Source organism: Phalacrocorax carbo, chromosome 16 (assembly GCF_963921805.1).
Source record: "Phalacrocorax carbo chromosome 16, bPhaCar2.1, whole genome shotgun sequence".
Classification (NCBI taxonomy): Eukaryota; Metazoa; Chordata; class Aves; order Suliformes; family Phalacrocoracidae; genus Phalacrocorax; species Phalacrocorax carbo.
In genome coordinates, this window is record NC_087528.1 from 13973492 (window position 1) to 13997900 (window position 24409).

The 24409-nt window shown below is 46.7% G+C and overlaps 1 protein-coding gene across 1 annotated transcript; it reads left to right on the forward strand.

The window, feature by feature from the left end:
* Positions 1-7198: 7198 nt before the first annotated feature.
* Positions 7199-23883, forward strand: LOC135315975 (myosin heavy chain, skeletal muscle, adult). The gene is made up of 38 exons (XM_064467260.1): positions 7199-7405; positions 7494-7637; positions 7731-7887; positions 9598-9625; positions 9723-9837; positions 10044-10136; positions 10270-10333; positions 10426-10524; positions 10631-10734; positions 10840-10978; positions 11357-11475; positions 11572-11721; positions 12188-12358; positions 12996-13302; positions 13403-13479; positions 14560-14647; positions 14742-14859; positions 15188-15311; positions 15969-16105; positions 16208-16463; positions 17252-17494; positions 17704-17880; positions 17966-18111; positions 18200-18290; positions 18380-18769; positions 18925-19051; positions 19220-19338; positions 19844-20040; positions 20456-20639; positions 20726-20891; positions 21064-21188; positions 21349-21657; positions 21758-21961; positions 22230-22355; positions 22451-22621; positions 22708-22812; positions 22924-23019; positions 23606-23883. The coding sequence occupies exons 1-38, from the start codon at positions 7199-7201 to the stop codon at positions 23759-23761; spliced, it is 5829 nt and encodes a 1942-aa protein (XP_064323330.1). The 3' UTR covers positions 23762-23883.
* Positions 23884-24409: the final 526 nt, after the last annotated feature.

Consider the following 24409-nt stretch of genomic DNA (forward strand, 5'->3'; position numbering starts at 1 on the left):
CCTGGCAAAGCAGTGACCAAGCAAAGTGGCTATTGCAGCTTGAGGTGGACAGGATATGAGATACATGTTCCCAAATCTACTTGCTTAGAGGTCAGACAACATCCCCATCTCTTGGGTTAAACTCAGTCCTTGCCAGGTGCAAGCATCACGGAGAGAAAGGTGTGCCCCCAGCAGCCTTTAGTGGGGTGAGCAGGGAGTCTCCTTAGGACAAGGGATGCAGGTACTGTGAGAGCACCCTGACACTATGGCTGCTGGCTATCTGGTGGCACGTCGCCATTGTTGTTTCACTTCTGACCCAGTTCCTTCCCTGCTCTTACCCAAGAAGCCTGTTCCCTCCCTCGCCTGCCCTGTAGCAGGAGTCACCTGCTGCCCAGCAGCGATTGCTTCCAGAGACATTAGCTGAGAACCTAAGTGGCGCCTGAGTAACTGTGCAACCCAGGTGCTCATTGAAGCGCAGCCCAACTTGAAATGACAGGAAAGCCACTCTGCTTACCTTTTTGGTCAGACAATCTGGTCGTTCTCCACTGAGATGCTCCGTCTCTTTCAGGCTGCAGGAAGCCATGTAAGAATGCCATCACTGGAAAGAGAAGACACGATCCATGGAAAAAGCTGTGACTCAAACTCCCTAAAGGAAAGATGCATTCAATTCCCTTTTACCCACTGCAAGGTTGGGGAAGACGGACAGAAATTGGTCCCTGAGTGGAGAAGCAGCATGAGGGGATGGCAAAAGGCCGTCCCGGTCTCTTCATGGCTATCCTGAGATAGGACATCTCTTAACCAGGTGACCCACAAACATCTACGTGGAGCAGACCTCATATGCTAGGCATGGAGAAAGCGCTCCTCATATTTAATTCCACATGACTCAATGCCCGTCAGCAGAATAAACACGCTCCTTAATGAGGAAGTGTGTCCATGCCATATGCGGGCTCCAGCCTCAGCCGTGTCTTAACAGAAGGACAGGGAAGAGGAGTTTTCCTCCAAAGGATTAGGGTGCTGGCATTTCCATTCAGCTTGGGCTAGCATTCCTGGGAGTTCTCCTTTTACACAGAGGACTGCTGTCTGAAGAAACACTGCTGCAGTGGAGGCTGGGCATTCCCTGTCAGACTGCCCATCGGGTCTGCTGACATCTCTCTCAGCATGCCTAACAAAGAGGTGCAGCATAAACTGACAACTCCACTTGAAAGCTGCGCTTCTTACAGTGGGGTTTTCAAACATCCTTTGTCTCTGCTCATGCTGGAAATGCTTTTGCTGCACCACTAAGCACCTTGGCCTCAGTGCTGGACAAATGCAATCCCTACCTGTTACTGAACGGAGGTTTACGATATCTTTAGTTTTGAACCTAGGAAGTGCCGTACAACATCGCCCATGAGAGACACCATCCCATTAACCCTGAGAGGAAGAATCCATGATGTGAAACAAATTGAAGAAGAAAGGAAGGAAGGAGGGAGGGAGGGAGGAAGGAGGGAGGGAGGGAGGGAGGGAGGGAGGGAGGAAGGAAGGAAGGAAGGAAGGAAGGAAGGAAGGAAGGAAGGAAGGAAGGAAGGAAGGAAGGAAGGAAGGAAGGAAGGAAGGAAGGAAGGAAGGAAGGAAGGAAGGAAGGAAGGAAGGAAGGAAGGAAGGAAGGAAGGAAGGAAGGAAGGAAGGAAGGAAGGAAGGAAGGAAGGAAGGAAGGAAGGAAGGAAGGAAGGAAGGAAGGAAGGAAGGAAGGAAGGAAGGAAGGAATTGTGGGTGCTCTGCTGACACACTGATATGTCCCCTCTGCTGCATCTCCCACCTCAGCAACCAGTATTTTCTATGAACTTTGCCTTGTTACACATTAGCTTGAAGCCAGACCTTCCATGTCACACGATCCACTGGTGATTCACAGGGTGCACTGATCCCTACAAGCATGCTCTGCTAATCCAGACAACATGGCTGTTAACGCCTGCAGGCTGCAAATCCCACAGGGACTGCTTTTTCAAAGTCATCTACCAGATGGTAGGGGCCAGGGGCCGAGGTCAAGGAATGGTTTTCTGCCAAGCCTCAAAGCGCTAGCTGAGGTCGGAGGTCTCGCAGCCTTGTCCACTGGCTGGTACAAATCAGTATCCTTGTTGCAGTGTGCAGGGCAAAGAGACCCTCCCCTGCCTGCAGATGGTCACAGGCTTCACTGGCAACAGGAAGCACAGTGTGACACAAGGAACCAATGGGCAGACCCAAAGTATGTTTGATCTGTGCTTTGTAGCTGCTTGTATTTAGGGGCATGTCTGTCAAAACGGCAGGCATGCCAGGAAGGGAAGGAAAGGTTACGGTAGTGCAGAGGCACATCAGTTTCTCTCAAACAGGCCATTCAGCAGCACAGACTTTGTGCCGTCTGGTTGCTCCATGGGGCCTTGCTAAAGGCAGAAGGTTTGCAAGAAGTTGCTTGGTAGTCAGTGCTGAAGGTGGTCCCTTCAGCTAGCAGGTATCTAGAACTGCCAGCAGGGCACAAGCAGTTGGGGGATGGGAGCGTGAGGAAGGAAGGCCTGGCTGGAGAGACTGGTGGAGGAAGGAGTAACTAGCTGGAGGAACTACTGGCATAGAGGCAGCTAACAAGAATGGCCAGGGTAGCAGGAGCAGCTAGGTGGGAAAATGGGCAGCTCAGGTTAGGCTATGCCATCCATTGTGGCTCACGACAGTTACGGGACTTCACCTCCGCAAGCCATGCTGAGGTGTTTTCCAGGAGGAGGAGAAAGGAAGACTTCCCCTTGGTTGAGGAGGATTGGGTCAGAGATCACCTAGGCAAACTGGATCCTCACAAATCCATGGGCCGCGATGGGATGCACCCACGAGTGCTGAGGGAGCTGGCAGAGCCTGTCGCTAAGCCACTCTCCATCATCTTTGAAAGGTCATGGAGGACAGGAGAGGTGCCTGAGGACTGGAGGGTAGCCAGTGTCACTCCGGTCTTCAAAAAGGGCAAGGAGGAGGACCTGGGAAACCATAGGCTATTCAGCCTCACCAAGAGGGACCTTGATGGGCTTGAAGAGTGGGTCCATGTGAACCTGATGAAGGCCAACAAGGCCAAGTGCAAAGTCGTGCACCTGGGTCAGGGCAATCCCCTCTATCAGTATATACCAGGGGATGACTGGATTGAGAGCAGCCCTGCAGAGAGGAGTGATTCTCCCTTTCTCCTCTGCTCTCATGAGACCCCACCTGGAGTACTGTATCCAGCTCTGGGGCTCCCAGCACAAGAAAGGCATGGACCTGCTCGAGCAGGTGCAGAGGAGGGCTACAGAAACGATGCAACAACTAGAAGACCTCTCCTATGAATAAAGGCTGAGAGAGGTGGGCCGCTTCAGCCTGGACACGAGAAGGCTCTGGGGAGAACATATTGCGGCCTTTCAATAGATAAAGGAGGCTTACAAGAATGATGGAGAAAGACCTTTAACCAAGGCCTGTAGCGACAGGACAAGAGGCAAAGGTTTAAAACCAAAGAGGGTAAATTCTGGTTGGATATAAGGGAGACTCTTCTTTTAAGATGAAGCTGGTGAGACACTGGAACAGATCGGCCCCAGAATTTGGGAATGCCCCGTCACTGGAAGTGTTCAACTCAAGTTGGATGGGGCTTTGAGCAACGTGATCTAGTCAACGATATCCCTGCCCATAGCAGGGGTGTTGCACTAGGTGAACTTTTCAAGTCCCTTCAAACCCAACCATTCTATGACACTACGATTCTGTCCTCTGACTTCTGCATGTCCATGGGACTCAGAGATTGCCCAGAGAGGCAGGACTACAGATCACAGAATCATAGAATCATTAAGGTTGGAAAAGACCTCTGGGATCACCAAGTCCAACCGTCAACCCAGCATTACCGGGCCTCCTAAACCATGCCCTGAAGTGACTGGCCGCCGACTGGATTTAGCTCTGATCACCACAACTCTCTGGGCTCGGCCATCCACCCAGTCTTTACCCAGCAAATAGTACACCTGTCCAAGCCATGAGCCGCTAGCTTCTCTAGGAGGATGCTGTGGGAGGCAGCGTCAAAGGCTTTGCTAAAGTCCAGGTAGACAACATCCACAGCCTTTCCCTCCACAGCACTCAACCTTATCATCACAATTGCTAAGCTCTGTGCATTCGAAGCACTCCCTAAAATACAGAGCGAGACCACCCCCTCTCCTTCCTTGCCTGTCCCTTCTGGGGAGTTTATAGCCATCCATTGCAGCACTCCAGTCGTAAGAGTCATCCCACCATGTCACTGTGATGGCGACTAAGTCATAGCTGTGCCTCTGTACAACGGCTTCCAGCTCCTCATGTTTGTTGCCCATGCTGCGTGCGTTGGTGTAGATGCACTTGAGCTGGGCTATCGGTTTCACCCCCAGCCCTCGCACGTCACCCCTAGGCTCCTCTCTAGTGGGCCTGGCTACATCCCCTTCCCCCTTCAAACCTAGCTTAAAGCCCTCTCGATGCGCCCCGCCAACTCATGTGCTAGATGGATCCCTGTGCAACCATTTCCCACTGGTTGTCCCTGGGCTCCTCCTGGGCAGGGCACAGGGTGTTTCCATCAGCCTCCCCATGCCCTGCACAGGGAGCTCAGGGGTGAGCTCTGGGTTTGAGCTCCAGAAAAGGGGGTGCTGCAGTGCCAGAGCCCTCCTTGGAACAAGCTCTTCAGGTGCAGGCCAGTGCCCGACGCTGGATATTCCCTTAGATCACTGGCATCATTTTTCTGACCTTGCCCCTGCGTTATTCACCAAGCCTTAGCCACTGAGCTCTTTTAACATCCAAAATGCCAACAAGCAGGAGAAGAGCGTGTTTAGATCTGACAGTGTTTAAAGCAGCTCAAGTGACAGTGCCCTTTTCCTAGAACTAGATCAGTCACTCTCCAGGACTACCAGCACCTTACCCCTTTCTCAGAGTATCAGCATTGTACAGGACGGCCTACCGCCTCTAGTGCTCCGACACAGGCAGCACTGTGTCGATAGCCTTTGTTGCTGGACCTGTATGAATGGGTAAACGTGCAAGATACTTGCGATGGGATGGGAGTGCTGGACTGAGGGTGTATCAGAGTGCAGAGGATCTCGACTGTATGCTCTGTGTGTGACTGCATGTAGAGTTGTGTTTGGGTGGAGGAGTGAGTGTTTTGGAGCTGTAGGTAGTGAATAGCTTCAGGGACCTCCCCTGCTTTCTGACTTGGTTAAGGACATTGCTTGATCTCTCTTGACAATGTACACTTGCATATTGGAGACACAAACTTAAGCTTTTTAAGGCATGTCAACAGTTCTTGTTTGTGTGAGGTGAAATGGGAAGTATCAGACTGTATTTATTGAGTGTACATAGATTTGGAGTTAAAGGGATTTCTTGGTCGAGTTTACTTTTGCATGCTTGTCCCTGTTAACACTGAGAGTATCTTTAATAAAGGTTGAAAAGGAGAACTATCTTTGACTATGAATATTTTCCCTATTAATAAAAGTGTTAGTTATTTAATGTTACAGCTTTCTTTTACATCTGTAACAAAAGCACTGAATCTTTTAAAACCAAAGTAGTTTGAAAAGAAGCAGAAGAATTTTCTTTTTTTTGGTTTAAGGTACCATGAGTAATTTGTTTGTTTAAGACTAGGTAAGACTTTAATACCATTTATGAATCACTACAGCAACAGTGAACATTTCTCCAGTATGCACATTTTGAATTTTTCAATTTCTGCAAAATACCAAGTTCAGATTTGCTCTCATAGATATTTATTTCTTTTTATAGCTAAGGAGTCACCTTACACACTCTAGGCATGACTTACGTGTCCAAATATGAACTTGTTCTGACTTGCTGTCTCTGGGATTCCCTCTGTGTCTTGCACTATTGCAGTCAAAGTACTGGCTCACAATATTCGTCTGGATTTCCCCTTTTCAATATAACACATAATAAATTACTGAATGGCATTTAGTCATGATTTGTCTTTTGTAGAATTGTCTTTTGTCATGCTGTAAAGGCAGATTCTGTATTCACAGGACCATGTGCACAAGTTTCATTGTATTATACCCATTTTTCTTCTGGAACAGTTGCAGCACAGAAATGTCTAAGAATCTTGCCTGGGTCAAAGATCAATTAATTGGTAGAGACAGTAGAGGAACCTATGAATTCTATATCCAAGTTCTTTAAGTGCCTTGACCAGTCAAGATTCCATTATTAATAGCCCTGTCAGACTATTTTTAGGCAATGTAGCCACAGGAATGGTAAGATGTAAAACATTTCTAAATATATCTAGTCAAATCAAATGACAATTATGCTGTTAGTTAAGTTTGCCAGACAATGTTTTGCCAAAGATGGTTTGCCAACATATATTTTGACTGAAGGAAAAGGAAACATCCAGAGCATCTGCATACCAGACTCTATAAAAGTCTCTTTGGAGTGCTGTGCCCAGTCCTGACAGAAAATTTCAAGGTAAGTGTATGGTTCCTGTGAACTTCTGGGCAAAGAATATACCATTTTATTCCATTTAACTTCCCATAAGACTTGGATATCAATTTCTATCAGTGACTGTCTCTACCACCAGTGATTTTATTCTAGGTTTGAAGGCAGCATTTTTTCCTTCAGCTAATATATTTCTGGATTTCTGTGCAACACAAAATGAGTTGCTTTGTTTTCAAACAGCAGTGACTGACTTCCAGTCTCTGCCGCCATAATTAATACCAAAATTTACCAACTTTTAAGGAACAGGAAGAAAGCCAACGGTTTAAGATTTCTAGAAAGCAGAACATGCAATAGTGACATTTATAGCCGTCATAATGCAAGATGAATTGTCCATAACAAGTAAATTTTCCAGTGAAAAGCTACTATTTGCTATCAGACAAGGAAGTCTCTCAGAGACTCTCAGGTAGCATTTAAAAAAAAAATATCAGAGGCTTATTTAATGCACAGTCTCTGCTATGAAAAAGTCAAAATTCACTAGTCTACGACATTGAAGTAATACTGCTAAACTGTATTACAATACTGCAACACTAAGCAACTGTTCCATATGTCGTTACATAGCTAGATGTCTAAGGATTCAGATTTCAGAAAAGTACACAAGTATTTTCAGCCAAGGCTACAAAGTTTAAATCGAACTTTTGACTTGATTATACCTATTTAAATATTTGAAGACATCTAAGTGCAAGGGGTTTCCACTCTTCCACATAAAGCTGTTCACTCACTGATGCAATGTTATCTTCTTTCCTACAGAGTACTCAGCTGACTGTGCCTCCAACAAATTGCAGCCATGGCCTCTCCAGACTCTGAGATGGCAGCCTTTGGGGAGGCAGCTCCTTACCTCCGAAAGTCAGAAAAGGAGAGAATTGAGGCCCAGAACAAGCCTTTTGATGCCAAGACTTCAGTCTTTGTGGTGCATCCTAAGGAATCCTTTGTGAAAGGGACAATCCAGAGCAAAGAATCAGGGAAGGTCACTGTCAAGACCGAAGGTGGAGAGGTGAGGAAAACCAAAAGCTTTCAAACTGTACGTAATTCCCACTCGGGGCTTTTAGCTGACATAGATGCATCACTTTCTTGTCTGACAGACCCTGACTGTGAAGGAAGATCAAATCTTCTCCATGAACCCTCCCAAGTATGATAAAATCGAGGACATGGCCATGATGACCCACCTCCACGAACCCGCTGTGCTGTACAACCTCAAAGAGCGTTATGCAGCCTGGATGATCTACGTAAGTAGCAGCAGCAGCCTTCCTTTGTGTAGCTGGGAGGAACTGCTCTGCCAGGCTACGTGGAAGCCAACGTGGTGTCTCCCTTCCTCGCAGACCTACTCGGGTCTCTTCTGTGTCACTGTCAACCCCTACAAGTGGCTGCCGGTGTACAACCCGGAGGTGGTGTTGGCCTACCGAGGCAAGAAGCGCCAGGAGGCCCCTCCACACATCTTCTCCATCTCTGACAACGCCTATCAGTTCATGCTGACTGGTGAGACAATGGCAGCATCTTCACAGCAATATAACATTTGTCTTTTTAAAAAAATATTTCTATATGTAGTGATGTAAGCCTCAGCATAAGACTTTGACTTACTTTAACAGTTACTGGTATTATGCATGAGACACTGTTCTGTCCTAATCATTCTAAAAGCTCTAACTGCTAAAATGTAGACAAGAGCTCTGAAAAAGTTACAGTGATGAATAATTAATAAGATTGAGTCAGATGAAACAAAAATTCTACCCTAGCTATTATTGAGATCTGATTTGCTCAAACTATGACAGAAAATATTAATAGACCTCTGTACAATTTAATTAATCTTTTCCAGAACTATTGTAGGTTAATTTCTAGCTGCTTTGATTTCATGAACACACTGTTAGAAAAAACAAATTATCTGATTTCAAGTGTTATTCTGATATTTACAACTTCTTGGGAAAGACCAAGAGCCAGAATCCTAGCAAAATTGCACTCTCTGGAAACAATGATAAATGCCTTGATTTCAAATTACCTGTTATTTAATACCCTTGCATTAAAGATTTGCTTCTTAGGCATGTAAGTTAGTTTACCAGAAAGGACTAGAATTCTGTGCACCAAAATTGCAATATACAGAAATGAATCAATTATATGATGGTCATACATCTACAGATGTTTCATGATTCCACAAGGACATTACTGAACATCACAGAATAATAATGTTAACTGTTAAAAAAAGATCCCTGAATATTGAATAAAGATAAATGATAAGCTGTTTTTTTCCCTCCTTTTCCAATTCCATTTTCAACACTGGAACAGAGTTCATGAACAACATGTAGTTTAGCATTTTTTTCACATTTGCTATATTCTGTCTCCCTTCTATAGTTAGTGCCTTTAAATACAGACATGTAAAGACAGAAATAAACAAAAAATGAGCAGAAACAATGTGAAACAAAAAAAGCCAAAACAGCAAACAGCAAAACCCCCACATTATTTCCCATCTCAGAAAGAATTAAATCATTTTAATTCACAAGTGAAAAGAAAAAAAAAGAAAAAAAGAAAAAAATCTTCAAGCTTTTCTAACATTGATTAAAACTCTACACTTCAACAAATGAGTTAAGTAAGGGGGAGATCAGAATTCTTTTGGCCCATACAGCTAGTGGCTACAACCCCTTGCTACTTGGAGATGAGACCTAGTTAATCAGACTTCTCAAAGTATTTTCTGTTACAAGGAAATGGGTATAAGCTGATCTCAGATTCTTATATTGTTTGAAGACTCACTGATGTATAAGCAGGTAGTTATACTTACTGGGACCTTAAAAAGGCACACAAGATATTTCGTATTAATCTGTGTGGATTCTACAGGGAGTTCTTTCATACTGAAACCTTCCAATGTCTAGAACAGACTTCTCTGAGGAAGAAAATACTCCAGGCTTCCTGAAGTCAATAGAAAGTAATAGGCATTCTTGCATCACTTTTCTTTTCATACAGAGATCAGTATGAGAAATAGGTTAAATTAAGAAGAAATGTCCTATTTCAATGAATAAAAAGGGAGTATAAAAGAATAACTCAAAGGTCTCAAAAAAATTTGAAAAAATCTTTTGATAACCCCAGCCCTCTCCATATAATACAGTGGGTCTCTACAAGCACTATGTGTATTTATCACACACATTGTGTTCTATATTGCTCAAGACAGCCAATCAGAACATATTTTTTCTGCCTCTTTCACAGATCGCGAGAACCAGTCGATCCTGATCACGTACGTACACTCCCTGCTCGGGTCCCTGAGGGGCTGCCGGGTGCCAGGGGACCTCCTGCCTGACCACACGCTCTCTGCTTCTCTCTTTGTTTGGCAGCGGAGAATCCGGTGCAGGGAAGACTGTGAACACAAAGCGTGTCATCCAGTACTTTGCAACAATTGCAGCGAGTGGGGAGAAGAAGAAGGAGGAGCAGCAGTCAGGGAAAATGCAGGTGAGTCAGAAAGAAAAGCCTGAACACTTGTCACGTAATTAATTGCTATGTCAGCTAAATGCTGTAACGGAATGATTAGCATCCCATAGGGAATGCTGGAGGACAAAATCATTAATTAATAGATACTAGCTTGAAGCAATGCTTCCCTCTGTTCCTGACATGATTTTTGGAAAGGAAAACCAGCAATAACTATTGTCATCCCGCAGGGAACGCTTGAGGATCAAATCATCAGCGCCAACCCACTGCTGGAGGCCTTTGGAAACGCCAAGACCGTGAGGAACGACAACTCCTCACGCTTTGTAAGTTGCTGCTTTGGACAAAATCTCTCCCCCTCATTACAAGATAAGCGATGGCCCTAGCAGTATTCCATGCAAAGGAGGTGCCGGAATAACCCATCCTGGCTGAAATGCTGCTTCTTTTTCCACTTAACAGGGCAAATTCATCAGAATCCACTTTGGAGCCACAGGCAAACTGGCTTCTGCTGACATTGAAACTTGTAAGAGGCTCCCCTGGCCTGACCCCGGTCCTTGCCAACTTCCCAGCCCCATCTGCCTTCCTGTGCCTAACTCTTTCTACCTTGCTTGCCAGATCTGCTGGAGAAGTCCAGAGTCACTTTCCAGCTCAAGGCAGAAAGAAGCTACCACATATTTTATCAGATTATGTCCAACAAGAAGCCAGAGCTAATTGGTACGAAAGACCATTATGTCTTTTTGAGGATAATCACTGAGCAACAGCTCCCTCTGTTCCCTGGTTGGCAAAACTAAGCCTGTGTCTTGCCTATTCCTGCCTTCAGACATGCTCCTCATTACCACCAACCCTTTTGACTTCCACTATGTGAGTCAAGGTGAGGTCACTGTTCCCAGCATTGATGACCAGGAGGAGCTGATGGCTACAGATGTAAGTAACACAGCAAAAAGGTACCTACTGTACATGTCTTGAAGGTGACAGAGGTGACCTACTAAGGACACGTATTTTCATTGTGCTCATTGTGTTCAACTGCAGAGTGCCATTGACATCCTGGGCTTCACGGCTGATGAAAAAACAGCCATCTACAAGCTGACAGGGGCTGTCATGCACTATGGGAACCTGAAGTTCAAGCAGAAGCAACGAGAGGAGCAGGCAGAGCCCGATGGCACAGAAGGTAATAGCAAATTGAGCTACTGACTTTTTCAAGGAACTTGTCTGTTTCCAGAGATGATATGTTAGCCTCCAGACACAGGGCCTTGTTGGCCTGAGTCACCACCACTGAGGAAAAGCATCTTTGTTCATTGTCTGTGTAACTCCAGAGGTGCTTTCCTGATCGTGGGCAATACCTTCAAGCAGTGTCAAGCCTTCAACCACTTGCTTTCAAAGAATGCCATCATGAGCTCCCAGAATTTACATTCCTTCCCAGACCTTCTGTATTGGACCAGACCAATACTTTTCAATTTCTAGAACATGAACTGCAGAGTTGTTCACACTGACCAAATTATAGCCATCATCCAAAGCTAAATGCTTCCCTTTATCTCTCCCTCTTTAGTGGCTGACAAGGCTGCCTACCTCATGGGTCTGAACTCAGCTGAATTGCTCAAAGCCCTGTGTTATCCTCGTGTCAAGGTTGGGAATGAATATGTGACCAAAGGTCAAACTGTGGAACAGGTAAATAGAAGATAGTTTGAAAACAGCTTGAAAGAGTACTTGAGCTTTTGTCTTTGACCCTAGGAGGTAACTCCAGTCCTTTCTTCTCTGCGTCAGGTGAACAATGCAGTTGGTGCCCTGGCAAAAGCTGTCTATGAGAAGATGTTCCTGTGGATGGTTATTCGTATCAACCAACAGCTGGACACTAAACAACCCAGACAGTACTTCATTGGTGTCCTGGACATTGCTGGCTTTGAGATCTTTGATGTAAGGAACAGGGATTTGGCACCACTGTCAAGGGAGGGCCAGGGAGAAGTCAAGAGGACTCAGAAACACACTTCTTTTTAAGAAACCCAGTAACCCCCGGACTGTTGATCTGAGAACAGAGAAATTATTGGGTGGGTCAATAAGGAGATTTCTACTCTCTGGGACATAGACAGCTGAGGCATCTACATGATGCTGCAGCTAAAGTTACTGAAGGATTTTCCTTTGAGTAGCACAGTAAAAAAGAAATGTTACTTTTAGCTTGGTTTCAAAAATAGAGTAACAAAGTTCTTCAGGAACAGTGAATTTTACCATAGAAGTCCTGCCATAGGAAACACATCCTGTTACAGTATGGTTAGGAGTGGTGTTTCAGCTAGGGATCTTCAAACAGCTTTAGGAGAATGCTAGCAAAACCCTGTGGTGTTGGCCACACCTTGAGAACCTGCACAACTCTTCTTACTTTGGGCAGTTCAACAGCTTTGAGCAGCTGTGCATCAACTTCACCAATGAGAAGCTGCAACAGTTCTTCAACCACCACATGTTCGTGCTGGAGCAGGAGGAGTACAAGAAGGAAGGAATTGAGTGGGAGTTCATTGACTTTGGGATGGACCTGGCTGCCTGCATTGAGCTCATTGAGAAGGTACTTTTTTCCATACAAGTTTAGGATGTATATTGGAATTCTGTGATGTTTCTGAGCCAGGCTGAGCTCAGCAAGAACTCACAGCCAGGCATTCAGTGTCAGTTAAACCAAATATTTTGCACTGAAGTTTATTTTAGTCTAGGGAAGAGAATTTAGGGAATGCAACTCTGTATCATCAATCCTGCATTACCTGGTCTTCAGGCATGGAAAAGGTAGCCTGGACTCCCTCCAATGGACCTTTTCAAACCAAACTGGAGTCAGCTTCCTTTCCTGTTTCCTCTGAAGACTCAAATCAGACACCCACACACAAATTTGGGAAACAAATGTCATCTCTCCTGATTTCCCCACACATCTGAGACTCTTGTAGCATTATTTTTCTGTTTACTCCTTCTCCTTCCAATTCTACTGCCAGTTCTAACCTGAACTGGGCAGACGTTCTTACCAATTCCGTGAAGGCAGGCTGCAGAAAGGTAAGGGAAGGTGGAAATTAGGTCCATGGCTGAGAACAACTCCTGGCAAACTTAGGCCCTTACCCAGGCTGAGAGGCTACCAGCAACACACTGGTGCCTTTGATGTTCATAGCACATGCTTCACATCACTATCACCTTTCTCTGTCACTTCTTGTGGTACCTTCCAGCCCATGGGCATCTTCTCCATCCTGGAAGAGGAGTGCATGTTCCCCAAGGCAACTGACACCTCTTTCAAGAACAAGCTCTACGACCAGCATCTGGGCAAGTCCAGCAACTTCCAGAAGCCCAAGCCTGCCAAAGGCAAGGCTGAGGCCCACTTCTCCCTGGTGCACTATGCTGGCACGGTGGACTACAACATCTCTGGTTGGCTTGAGAAGAACAAGGACCCTCTGAATGAAACTGTCATTGGGTTGTACCAGAAATCCTCTGTGAAGACACTGGCTTTACTCTTTGCTGCCTATGGTGGGGAAGCAGGTAAGCTCTGTAAAATTTATGTTCCATGTGTTCATTCTGTACAAAGAGGGATCTCAAAGGCAATGTTAAAGACATCTGCTTATTTTCTTGAATTTTGCAGAGGCTGGTGGTGGTGGTGGCAAGAAGGGTGGTAAGAAGAAGGGTTCTTCTTTCCAGACTGTCTCAGCTCTTTTCCGGGTAAGGGCAGAATTCATTATCTCCTTGAAGAAGGAAAGGAATATTATTTTGAATCTGAAAGTTCCGTTTTAGTTTTGGTCATACCTCTTGCCATCCTTGAAAATCCTTCCCTTTTCATCCTTGGAAATTATAGAATTTCCCCCTTAAACACCACAAAATCTCTACCTTGATGCATGCATGGTCTTCCTTTAATTTCAGCAGACAGAATTATATTGTCAGCCTCCTAAAACTCCCTAGTAAATTGTCTTAGACTTTTTTTTTCCGGGTAACTATTGATATTTCATAGTAATATTTTTGCTAATTTTTCCACCTGCCTTAATTATGTTATTACCTCTCTGAATATTCTAAAAAAAAAATCTCCAAAGTTTGAAGTTCATCTACTTATACTGGAAGTGAATAAAAAATCAGCTGAACTTCCTTAAAATATTCTTTGGAAATTTTTGAGGTATTGCTGTTTTACATATCTATGAAGATTTTCAGTAATGATACATTATAGAATTCAAAAGAATAGATCAAACATCAAAAGCAAAAATAAATTACCTTGAGATTGTAAGACAATATGGCAATTTCAATGGGGAAAGAGTTAAATTACATCAAGTTAATTAATTTTGTGGTCAGTTTTCAATTATGTTTTTGAGGTTTCCATTTGGCTGAGGTGGAGAAATTTAGGGAGATTAAATTACTACTAAAAATTTCAATATATATGGGCTGTACAAATATTCTATGCATTTAAAAATAACTTATTTAGCTGCCAAATCAGATGCTAGCCATGCTTAGCCAAGACCACTTAAAATGCCCAACTAAATACCACGAGAAATACTATGTGGATGGAAAGGAGTGTAAAAGGAGCTCTGTGTTTTTATAAGGAGATCAAGGAAAAGTAATACTAACCACTAGTCTACAAAAGAATTTCAAAACCAAAAATCTGGAAGCCTTCAGTTCCATGTTTCCTTTTGGGAGTTCTGCAAGATATTTTAGAGAAGACAGGTCTGCATTCTGAAATACTCAGTTTGATACATCCACCATTAAGCTTCTAGTGCTTGAGTTTAATAATGTGAACTTTATTTCATGATCTCACAGGAGAATTTAAACAAGCTGATGGCCAACCTGAGAAGCACTCACCCCCATTTTGTCCGATGCATCATCCCAAATGAAACAAAAACACCTGGTAAGGGGATCCAGTAGGAGGAAAACTCAAGCCACAGAAGATCTCCTCCTCAGTATCAAACAATGGGGTAGTCACGAATGGTGGTGTTTGTTAGGTGCCATGGAGCATGAGCTGGTGCTGCATCAGCTGCGGTGCAACGGTGTGCTGGAAGGCATCAGAATTTGCAGGAAAGGATTCCCCAGCAGAGTCCTGTATGCTGACTTCAAACAGAGGTAAGAGTGCTCCTTATTTCCCCCGCATTCAGACCGAGCTGAATAGCCTGAGTATCTTAACAAACTTAAACATTATACTTTAAATTGGTATTGAGGAGTAATACAGAAATTTTCACCATCAGTTCATGAAGATATGATTTTGCTGATATCAGGATTCTCTTGTACCTAGATATAATAGCAAAAACACTCTCCATAGCCTGTTCTGAAATGATGAACTGTCTTCAGGCATAAAGCTGGTTCAGTGCAACAGTCTGAGAAGCCTGTGAGGTTCAATCATAGTGGTGGTTTTTGTGACGGGGTTTTCTTCATATTCTGTTTTCTTCTGCAGATACAGAGTGCTTAATGCAAGTGCAATCCCAGAGGGACAGTTCATGGACAGCAAGAAGGCTTCAGAGAAGCTCCTTGGGTCCATCGATGTGGACCACACTCAGTACAGATTTGGTCACACCAAGGTAGAAACAAGGCCTGTGTAAAAAGTTTGTCAGGGAGCAGTAAGGGCAAGCTGCTCCACCAGAGGAAGAGATCATAGCACAGTAACAGAGACAGCAGGAAATGGGCCTCAATCAGCAGGTGCCCAGCCCCACAGCACGGCAAGTGGGGAAGTCCCTAGAACGGTAGTCAGGTTCAACCAAGAGTCCAGACTACCAGGATCATCAGGCAGGTTTGTGACAATAAGGAAGGTCTGAGGTGAAGCCATAAAGCCTTGGTTTTTTAGATTGTTCAGGGCCAGATATAGATAGATTAACAAGGCCCAGGCACTATTCATTATTTCCTGGACAGATCCACAGCAATGAGATTGGTCTAACATCAAGGCAGGACATAAGTCCACAAATCATGGTAGAGCTCACTGGGTTCCATGGCCAGGTACAGGTGTGGGTGAGGCTGCTACTGAACTGGAAACCATAACTCATACCATTAGCTCAGATGGGGACTGAATGCTTAAGGCTAAACTTATACGAAGCTTGCAGAACCTTGGGCAGAGGGTTTGGGCGGGGGTCCAAGATGAGGCTGGTCATGGCCATTAATTTCTAATTCAGGATGCTGAAAGGCCCTGTGCCTCTGTTCTGCACTACCCAACAATGACCTGCTGCAACATTTCCATTCTCAAGGTGTTCTTCAAAGCTGGACTGCTGGGACTCCTGGAGGAGATGAGGGATGACAAGCTGGCAGAAATCATCACTCGCACACAAGCCAGGTGCAGGGGCTTCCTGATGAGAGTGGAGTATCGGAGAATGGTGGAGAGGAGGTAGACATTTCTCATATTTATTTTGCTCTCACAGTACTCAACTAATGAAGTTTAAATTCATCACACTGAAGCTATGCAATAGCCATGTGAATTTTATTTCAGGGAATCCATCTTCTGTATCCAGTACAATGTTCGTGCATTCATGAATGTGAAGCACTGGCCCTGGATGAAGCTGTTCTTCAAGATCAAGCCCTTGCTGAAGAGTGCAGAATCTGAGAAAGAGATGGCCAACATGAAGGAGGAATTTGAGAAAACTAAGGAAGAGCTTGCAAAGTCTGAGGCAAAGAGGAAGGAGCTGGAAGAGAAAATGGTGGCCCTGCTGCAGGAGAAAAATGACCTGCAGCTCCAAGTACAGGCGGTGAGTATCACCGTTCATTTGTCCCTGGGAAAAGAATGATATACAGCCAGAATGGTTCTTACCCTAAGCAGAGACTCACAGGAAGCTGACTAACGTGCAGTAGGAAACAGTCTAAATCACACACGCTAACACTGAGTAAACAGGCACAGCAGGGGCATGGTGAGTGTTGTGGCAGCCCCGCATGAGACTCGGCATTCCTGCTGTCTGAGGAAAGAGCCATGTAACACTAACCAACACGTAATCCACAGCAGAGAGCTCTGACCCGGAAGGGAAATAACTCATCTGCTCAACTTTCAAAGCAGAGTATCTGTCTAAGAGAATAAAGGCAAACCTGAGAAGGACCCACTCTTCCTACTTACGGCTACACCAGAAGGCCTTGATTACTTTCAGAAATGTGGATGCTTCCCATTCAAACCCAGTTAGGAAAAGGCAACTTCTTCACAGAAAACAAAACACCACTTCCTCCACTAATTTATTCCCAAAAAGCCTTTACTCCACAAATATTATGAGGTTCATGAAGAGTCAGTTTAAAAGAAGAAGTTATTGAACACTTTTTCTGTCAGCTACCCTCTCTTTGACACATTTTTAAGAGACACAAAATATTTGGAATCAGTGTTGATTCCAGGTGACTAGGTTTCCCACTAAACACCCAAACAGATCTTCCAGTTGCTGGAGAGGAAGGCCAGGTTCAGTTCCCATTTCAGCACCTGCCTACTCAGAGATACAAAAGGCAGAGCGGAGAAACTTCAAAACATGTCAACCCCCAAAACTCTGTGTCTCCCCACCAGGAAGCAGATAGCCTGGCGGATGCTGAGGAAAGATGTGACCAGCTCATCAAAACCAAAATCCAGCTGGAAGCCAAAATTAAGGAGGTGACTGAAAGAGCCGAGGATGAGGAGGAAATTAATGCTGAGCTGACAGCCAAGAAGAGGAAACTGGAGGATGAATGTTCAGAGCTGAAGAAAGATATTGATGACCTTGAGTTAACGCTGGCCAAAGTGGAGAAGGAAAAGCATGCCACTGAAAACAAGGTACACACAAACACGGGAATCACATAAGGGTGAAGCAATAGCATATTCTTGGAGCAAAAAAGCCTGCTAACTCAGCACATATTAGCTTTGGAATATTTGATTTGTGCCTTATCTGAGAAGGGGAGGGAGAAATTAAACTCTTGGCTAAGAACTGTGAAAATTTCACTGAACAGCAGGCATGTTTTCCACCCACTTGCTTATATTTGTAGGTGAAAAACCTCACAGAGGAGATGGCAGCCCTGGACGAGAACATTGCCAAGCTGACAAAAGAGAAGAAAGCCCTCCAAGAGGCCCATCAGCAGACACTGGATGACCTGCAGGCAGAAGAGGACAAAGTCAATACGCTGACCAAAGCTAAGACCAAGCTGGAGCAGCAAGTGGACGATGTAAGCACACAGGCATAGAGCAAGGACAGGACAGGTATGGAGTGAGACGTGGCTGGCAGAGCACCGATGGTCTTGTTCTGTTTAGCTGGAGGGGTCCCTGGAGCAAGAGAAGAAACTGCGCATGGACCTTGAGAGAGCCAAGAGGAAACTCGAAGGAGACCTGAAGCTGGCCCATGACAGCATAATGGACTTGGAAAATGATAAGCAGCAGCTGGACGAGAAACTGAAGAAGTGAGTGTGTCTGTGGGGCACCTGAGTGCTGGGCTGGGGCGCTTGGGTGGTTTTGTTCAGGCACTAACATGGCTTTCTTTGCCCAAAGGAAAGACTTTGAAATCAGCCAGATCCAGAGCAAAATTGAGGATGAGCAAGCCCTGGGCATGCAATTACAGAAGAAGATCAAGGAGCTGCAGGCAAGTCTGTGTCCCTTCCCCTCTCTCACCCAGTCTCGGCTCAGGTAGGAGGAGGGCCTGGGTGCGAAGGGTCCCTAAATGTTCCCCAGGCTCGTATTGAGGAACTGGAGGAGGAAATTGAGGCAGAGCGAACCTCTCGGGCAAAAGCAGAGAAGCATCGGGCTGACCTCTCGAGGGAGCTAGAGGAGATCAGCGAGCGCTTGGAGGAAGCAGGAGGGGCTACGGCAGCTCAGATTGATATGAACAAGAAGCGTGAGGCAGAATTTCAGAAGATGCGCCGCGACCTCGAAGAGGCCACGCTGCAGCACGAAGCGACGGCTGCCGCCCTGCGGAAGAAGCATGCGGACAGCACCGCTGAGCTTGGGGAGCAGATCGACAACCTGCAACGGGTGAAGCAGAAGCTGGAGAAGGAGAAGAGTGAGCTGAAGATGGAGATTGACGACTTGGCCAGCAACATGGAGTCCGTCTCCAAAGCCAAGGTATAGAATTGCAGTAGGATGTGCTCACAGGGCCAAGGGATGGCACATGGGCTACCTCTACCAGCCACATTCTCTCTCACAAAAAGGATCCTTGCTGTGAGGATAAGGCAGAGTCCAGGAGTTCATCTCTTTCCTTCCTTGTGTTTGCTATCTAGGCAAACCTGGAGAAGATGTGCCGCACTCTGGAAGACCAGCTGAGTGAGATTAAAACAAAGGAGGAGCAGAATCAGCGCATGATCAATGACCTCAATACCCAAAGGGCTCGTCTGCAGACAGAATCAGGTGAGACCACATCCTCCTTCCCGAGGTGCGCGCCATGAGCGTACCACAGGGTGCAACGTGATGACTGGTGTAACCTCTCCAGGCCACTCCTGATTACGTTGCTTGACAGGCGAGAAACTGTAAGATTATTAATAGTCTAGTCACCTTTTTCAACGGTACCCTTCCCAGGTGAATATTCACGCCAGGTGGAGGAAAAGGATGCTCTGATTTCTCAGCTGTCTAGGGGCAAGCAAGGATTTACCCAACAGATTGAGGAACTCAAGAGACATTTAGAGGAAGAAACAAAGGTGAGGAGGTTTAGTATAAAAAGGTTTTTCCTGGGGATAGAACTGTTCTTTTAAGAAGCTACATCACCGCTCAATGAATCTGGAAAATCTTGCCTAGGATTTTTCATATTGTAAAACCAAACATGGCCCAACATTCTTCCCCCAAAGACATGTAGTACTGGACAGAACACCAGAAATGCACGTACCCCAACTCAGAAGCTGGAGAGGGAAGCCAGCATGATGATTTTGATGCTGGAGGAAGTCATCCACAAGGCTTTCATGAGATTCTGATGGTACTCTCTAAGGCAGGATTCAGACACATATGTCAAAACATTTACAGAAACAGCAGTTACTACTGTACCCGGGGCACCTGTCACTAACACATCCTGATCCTCCAGAACACATTGATGAAGGCTTCATCAGCTCCCAGCTTTACATTTGCCTAATTAGGAGTTTTGTTATAATGTCATTGTCAAGAGGCATCTCCAGACAAGTATTCAGGTTACCAAACCCAATGTCCCCACAGGCCAAGAACGCCCTGGCCCACGCCTTGCAGTCTGCTCGCCACGACTGTGACTTGCTCCGGGAACAGTATGAGGAGGAGCAGGAAGCCAAGGGGGAGCTGCAGCGCGCCCTGTCCAAGGCCAACAGCGAAGTGGCCCAGTGGAGAACCAAATACGAGACAGACGCTATTCAGCGCACGGAGGAGCTGGAGGAGGCCAAGTACGTGGGAAGAGGGATGTGGAATGGCTGGAGAACAGAGACTGTCAAGGGAAATTGGAAATTGGACTCTCTGAGAGGGGGTTAGGATAAGGGTGGGACGAAGGCAGGGCTGTACTGTCTCTGTGGTAGAGGGGAGAGGGAGGGGGAGAGGGAAAATATGTTGTGAGAAAAGTGTAGACTGGAAGGAGAAACGTAGCCTTTAGGGCAAGGTAGCCTAAGAGAGGCCAAATACTCAGTAGGTGTTAGGGCACAGAAGTGATAGAGCCTTTATGCTGCGTGCAGTCTTGGAGCAGAAAAAACCACCATGAAAAGCACTAGCCTCAAAGCCCCTAAGGTGGCCAACTGCCCTCTCGTGACCAGTACAAAATTGGCTCCTGTCCAAGCTCTAACCTGGAGCGGTGCTTACCTCTCCCAGGAAGAAGCTGGCACAGCGCCTGCAGGATGCAGAGGAACACGTTGAAGCTGTGAATGCCAAATGTGCCTCCCTAGAAAAGACAAAGCAGAGGCTGCAGAATGAAGTGGAGGACTTGATGATTGAAGTGGAGCGATCGAACGCTGCCTGTGCAGCTCTGGATAAGAAGCAGAAGAACTTTGACAAGGTCTGTTGGGCTCCAGATGTGGGATTCCTGGGCAGAGCATCCCCTCCTGATTGCCACATCCATACCGAGGTCCTCTTTCTCTTCAGATCCTGGCAGAATGGAAGCAGAAGTATGAGGAAACGCAGGCTGAGCTGGAAGCCTCCCAGAAGGAGTCTCGCTCTCTCAGCACGGAGCTCTTTAAGATGAAGAATGCCTATGAGGAGTCCTTGGACCACCTGGAAACGCTGAAGCGTGAGAACAAGAACTTGCAGCGTAAGTCCCTGGCCCTCTGCTGCTGGCAGGGCTTTCCCACGATCCACCACTACCCACCGCTCCACAGGGGCCTGTGCCTCCAGCTCTGCACAGATGCCTGTCACCGTGGTGTGGCAGGGCCCTTCCCATTCTGCTCTGGGCCTGACCGTGCCGTGGGTCTTTGTTTGCACAGAGGAGATTTCCGACCTCACGGAGCAGATTGCGGAGGGAGGAAAGGCGATTCATGAGCTGGAGAAAGTCAAGAAGCAGATTGAGCAGGAGAAGTCTGAAATCCAGGCCTCACTGGAAGAAGCTGAGGTACACACCGTCCTAATAAATAATGTCCAGACAGAAAGTATGGGAAGAGTTATCTGCAGAGATAGCAGAAAAGCAAGCCTAGATTTCATGAAGTACTGCATAAGAGATTACTTGGAAAGGAAGACTTAGTTTAATTCATTGTTCCCACTGACTTGTGCAGGCCTCCCTAGAACACGAAGAGGGGAAGATCCTGCGCCTCCAGCTTGAGCTCAACCAGGTGAAGTCTGAGATTGACAGGAAGATAGCAGAGAAGGATGAGGAGATTGACCAGCTGAAGAGAAACCACCTCAGAATTGTGGAGTCCATGCAGAGCACCCTGGACGCTGAGATCAGGAGCAGGAACGAAGCCTTGCGGCTGAAGAAGAAGATGGAGGGAGACCTGAATGAAATGGAGATCCAGCTGAGCCACGCCAACCGCGTGGCTGCAGAGGCACAAAAGAACCTGAGAAACACACAGGCGGTGCTCAAGGTCCGTTCAGCAAAGCTACAGGCAGGCAAAGGACATCCCTGACATGTTTGGCAGCCAAGCTCACGCTTTTGCCTTGCGCTTTCTCTTGTCTCTTTTACAGGATACCCAGATACACTTGGACGATGCTCTCCGGACACAGGAGGACCTGAAGGAGCAGGTGGCCATGGTGGAGCGCAGGGCAAACCTCTTGCAGGCTGAAGTAGAGGAGCTACGGGCAGCCCTGGAGCAGACGGAGCGGTCAAGGAAAGTGGCTGAGCAGGAGCTCCTGGATGCCACTGAACGTGTGCAGCTCCTCCACACCCAGGTCAGGCGCTCTGCTGGAAATTAATACCCTCAACAAGGGATATCAAAGAATGCAATCGCTGGGCATCCTCTAAGAGATTACTCTGGAAACACTTGTCAGCCATGCTGTGATACGGCCAAGCTAGCCAGCCACCAATGCCTGGTTTGCCGCTGTGGCTCTAAAGAGGACTCCAGCGTGAAAGACTTTGATAACCAATATGCACAGTTTTAACGCTTGATGTGGAGGCATTAGGTCTAACAGTACAAATCACGTCTTCCCTGTTGCACAGAACACCAGCTTGATCAACACCAAGAAGAAGCTGGAAACAGACGTCATGCAAATTCAGGGTGAAATGGAGGAGATGATCCAGGAAGCCCGCAATGCTGAAGAGAAGGCCAAGAAGGCCATCACAGATGTGAGTCAGGGGCTCCTTTCATCGCTGGTGGTGGATGTATTCTCCCCCAAACCGTCTCCAGCCCCAAAATGGCTTTGACCCTTTGCTCTCCTCAGGCAGCCATGATGGCCGAAGAGCTGAAGAAGGAGCAGGACACCAGCGCCCACCTGGAGAGGATGAAGAAGAACCTGGACCAGACGGTGAAGGACCTGCAGCACCGCCTGGATGAAGCTGAGCAGTTGGCGCTGAAAGGCGGCAAGAAGCAAATCCAGAAGCTGGAGGCCAGAGTGCGTAGGGCTGGTATTCGTGCACGTGCAAGCCTGTCACGTGAGCAGCCAGCGGGGAAGCTCCAAAGATGGGCCTCTCATTGCAGGTGCGGGAGCTGGAAGGGGAGGTTGATGCTGAGCAGAAGCGCAGCGCTGAGGCCGTGAAGGGCGTGCGCAAGTACGAGAGGAGGGTGAAGGAGCTGACCTACCAGGTAAGGCAGGAGGCCTCCTTGGGCTGACCCACTAGCCCCAAGAGGAGCTGTTGACCTTAAATGGTGGCAAACCAAAAATTCACTCTCTTTCCTGTTTGCCAACGGCTTTAGTCTGAGGAAGACCGCAAGAATATTCTGAGGCTGCAGGATCTGGTGGACAAGCTGCAGATGAAAGTGAAATCCTACAAGAGACAAGCTGAGGAGGCTGTAAGTAACACACTCATTGAGACGAGTAAGAATACCAGGAAAGGAGCATGAAAACTCCCAAGACACAACGGTCTTGGCCATCCTCTTCTCCTGTCATGTCATGACGCCTGGCTGAGTTCTAGGCACCCCGCAGTCAGGGATGAACTGAGGGAAGTTCTGCAGCCTGATTTCTACAGGAGGTCACACTAAACAACCCAGGAGCCGCATGCACTGACTGGAGTGAACTGAAGTTCATGAATCTCTGCTAGTAATCAGCAGCAGAAGGCTTCAGGGGCTTTCTCAACCTACTAAGTCACACTCGTAGCTGGGCAGCAAGTAGTGGGAGAATAAGTAGACAAATGACAAACCCAAGGGGCAAAATTGCTTCTCAGGCATGACACAGTACTGGTGAAGGTGGTCACAGTGGGGTCCTGAATAAGAGAGGATGAGGAGGTCTGTGTGAGGCTTATGTGTAAGCAGTGGTGGGTGGGGGCTGGAGATCTGTGCCTTCCCCCAGGGAAGGGCTGCAGCCCGGCGAGGCCCAGGTGCGGGAGGAGTGAAACCCGTGCCCTGGTCTCCTCACCACCGACTCCCTCTCCCCTCACAGGAGGAGCTGTCCAATGTCAACCTCTCCAAGTTCCGCAAGATCCAGCACGAGCTGGAGGAAGCCGAGGAGCGGGCTGACATTGCAGAGTCGCAGGTCAACAAGCTCCGAGCAAAGAGCCGGGAGTTTCATGGCAAGAAGATAGAAGAGGAAGAGTGAGGATGCCATGAGGCAGCAGAGTGACCTGAGGGCTGCACAAAATGTGAACCTCTTGGTCACTTTCTTCTGTAATTACTCCTTGTAACCATGTCAGTATCTAGAGAATAAAGACCGTAGATTCCTTGGCATAAGGACTGTTAGCACTAGCTCTCATTTCTTTCTGTTTTTATTCGTTACGTCTATATCATCGTTAGCTTTTGGGCACAGCTTTGGCCGATAACTTTTGTGTACCTATGCCATGCTACAGCTTTGTGTCGTCTAGTCCCTATCTGCTTATCCCTTCTTTATTACTTAGTACCGGGGGTATGAAGAGAAATCTAAGTTCACGTGAAGAGAAATCAAGGACAATAATTCCTGATAGTGACTCCTGCCAGTTCAGCCTTCCTACTGTTCTGTCCCATAAACCATCTTAGGTTATATTCACCACACAGCACCTCAGCACTTCCCAGCTGTGCAGCATGTCAGCCGTGAGCTGCTCCTTTTGCTGGCCACCGTCCAAGGCAGATTTTGGAGGGCCAATAACCAACACAGTTCGTGTTTCTTTGGGAAGCTGACAGAAGGCGGTCTTCAGTCTCCGCTATGTTTGGTTCATGAATTTAATTAGTCAGGGGGACCGTGAAGAGTATCGCCTCCCCTGGGACCAAAACT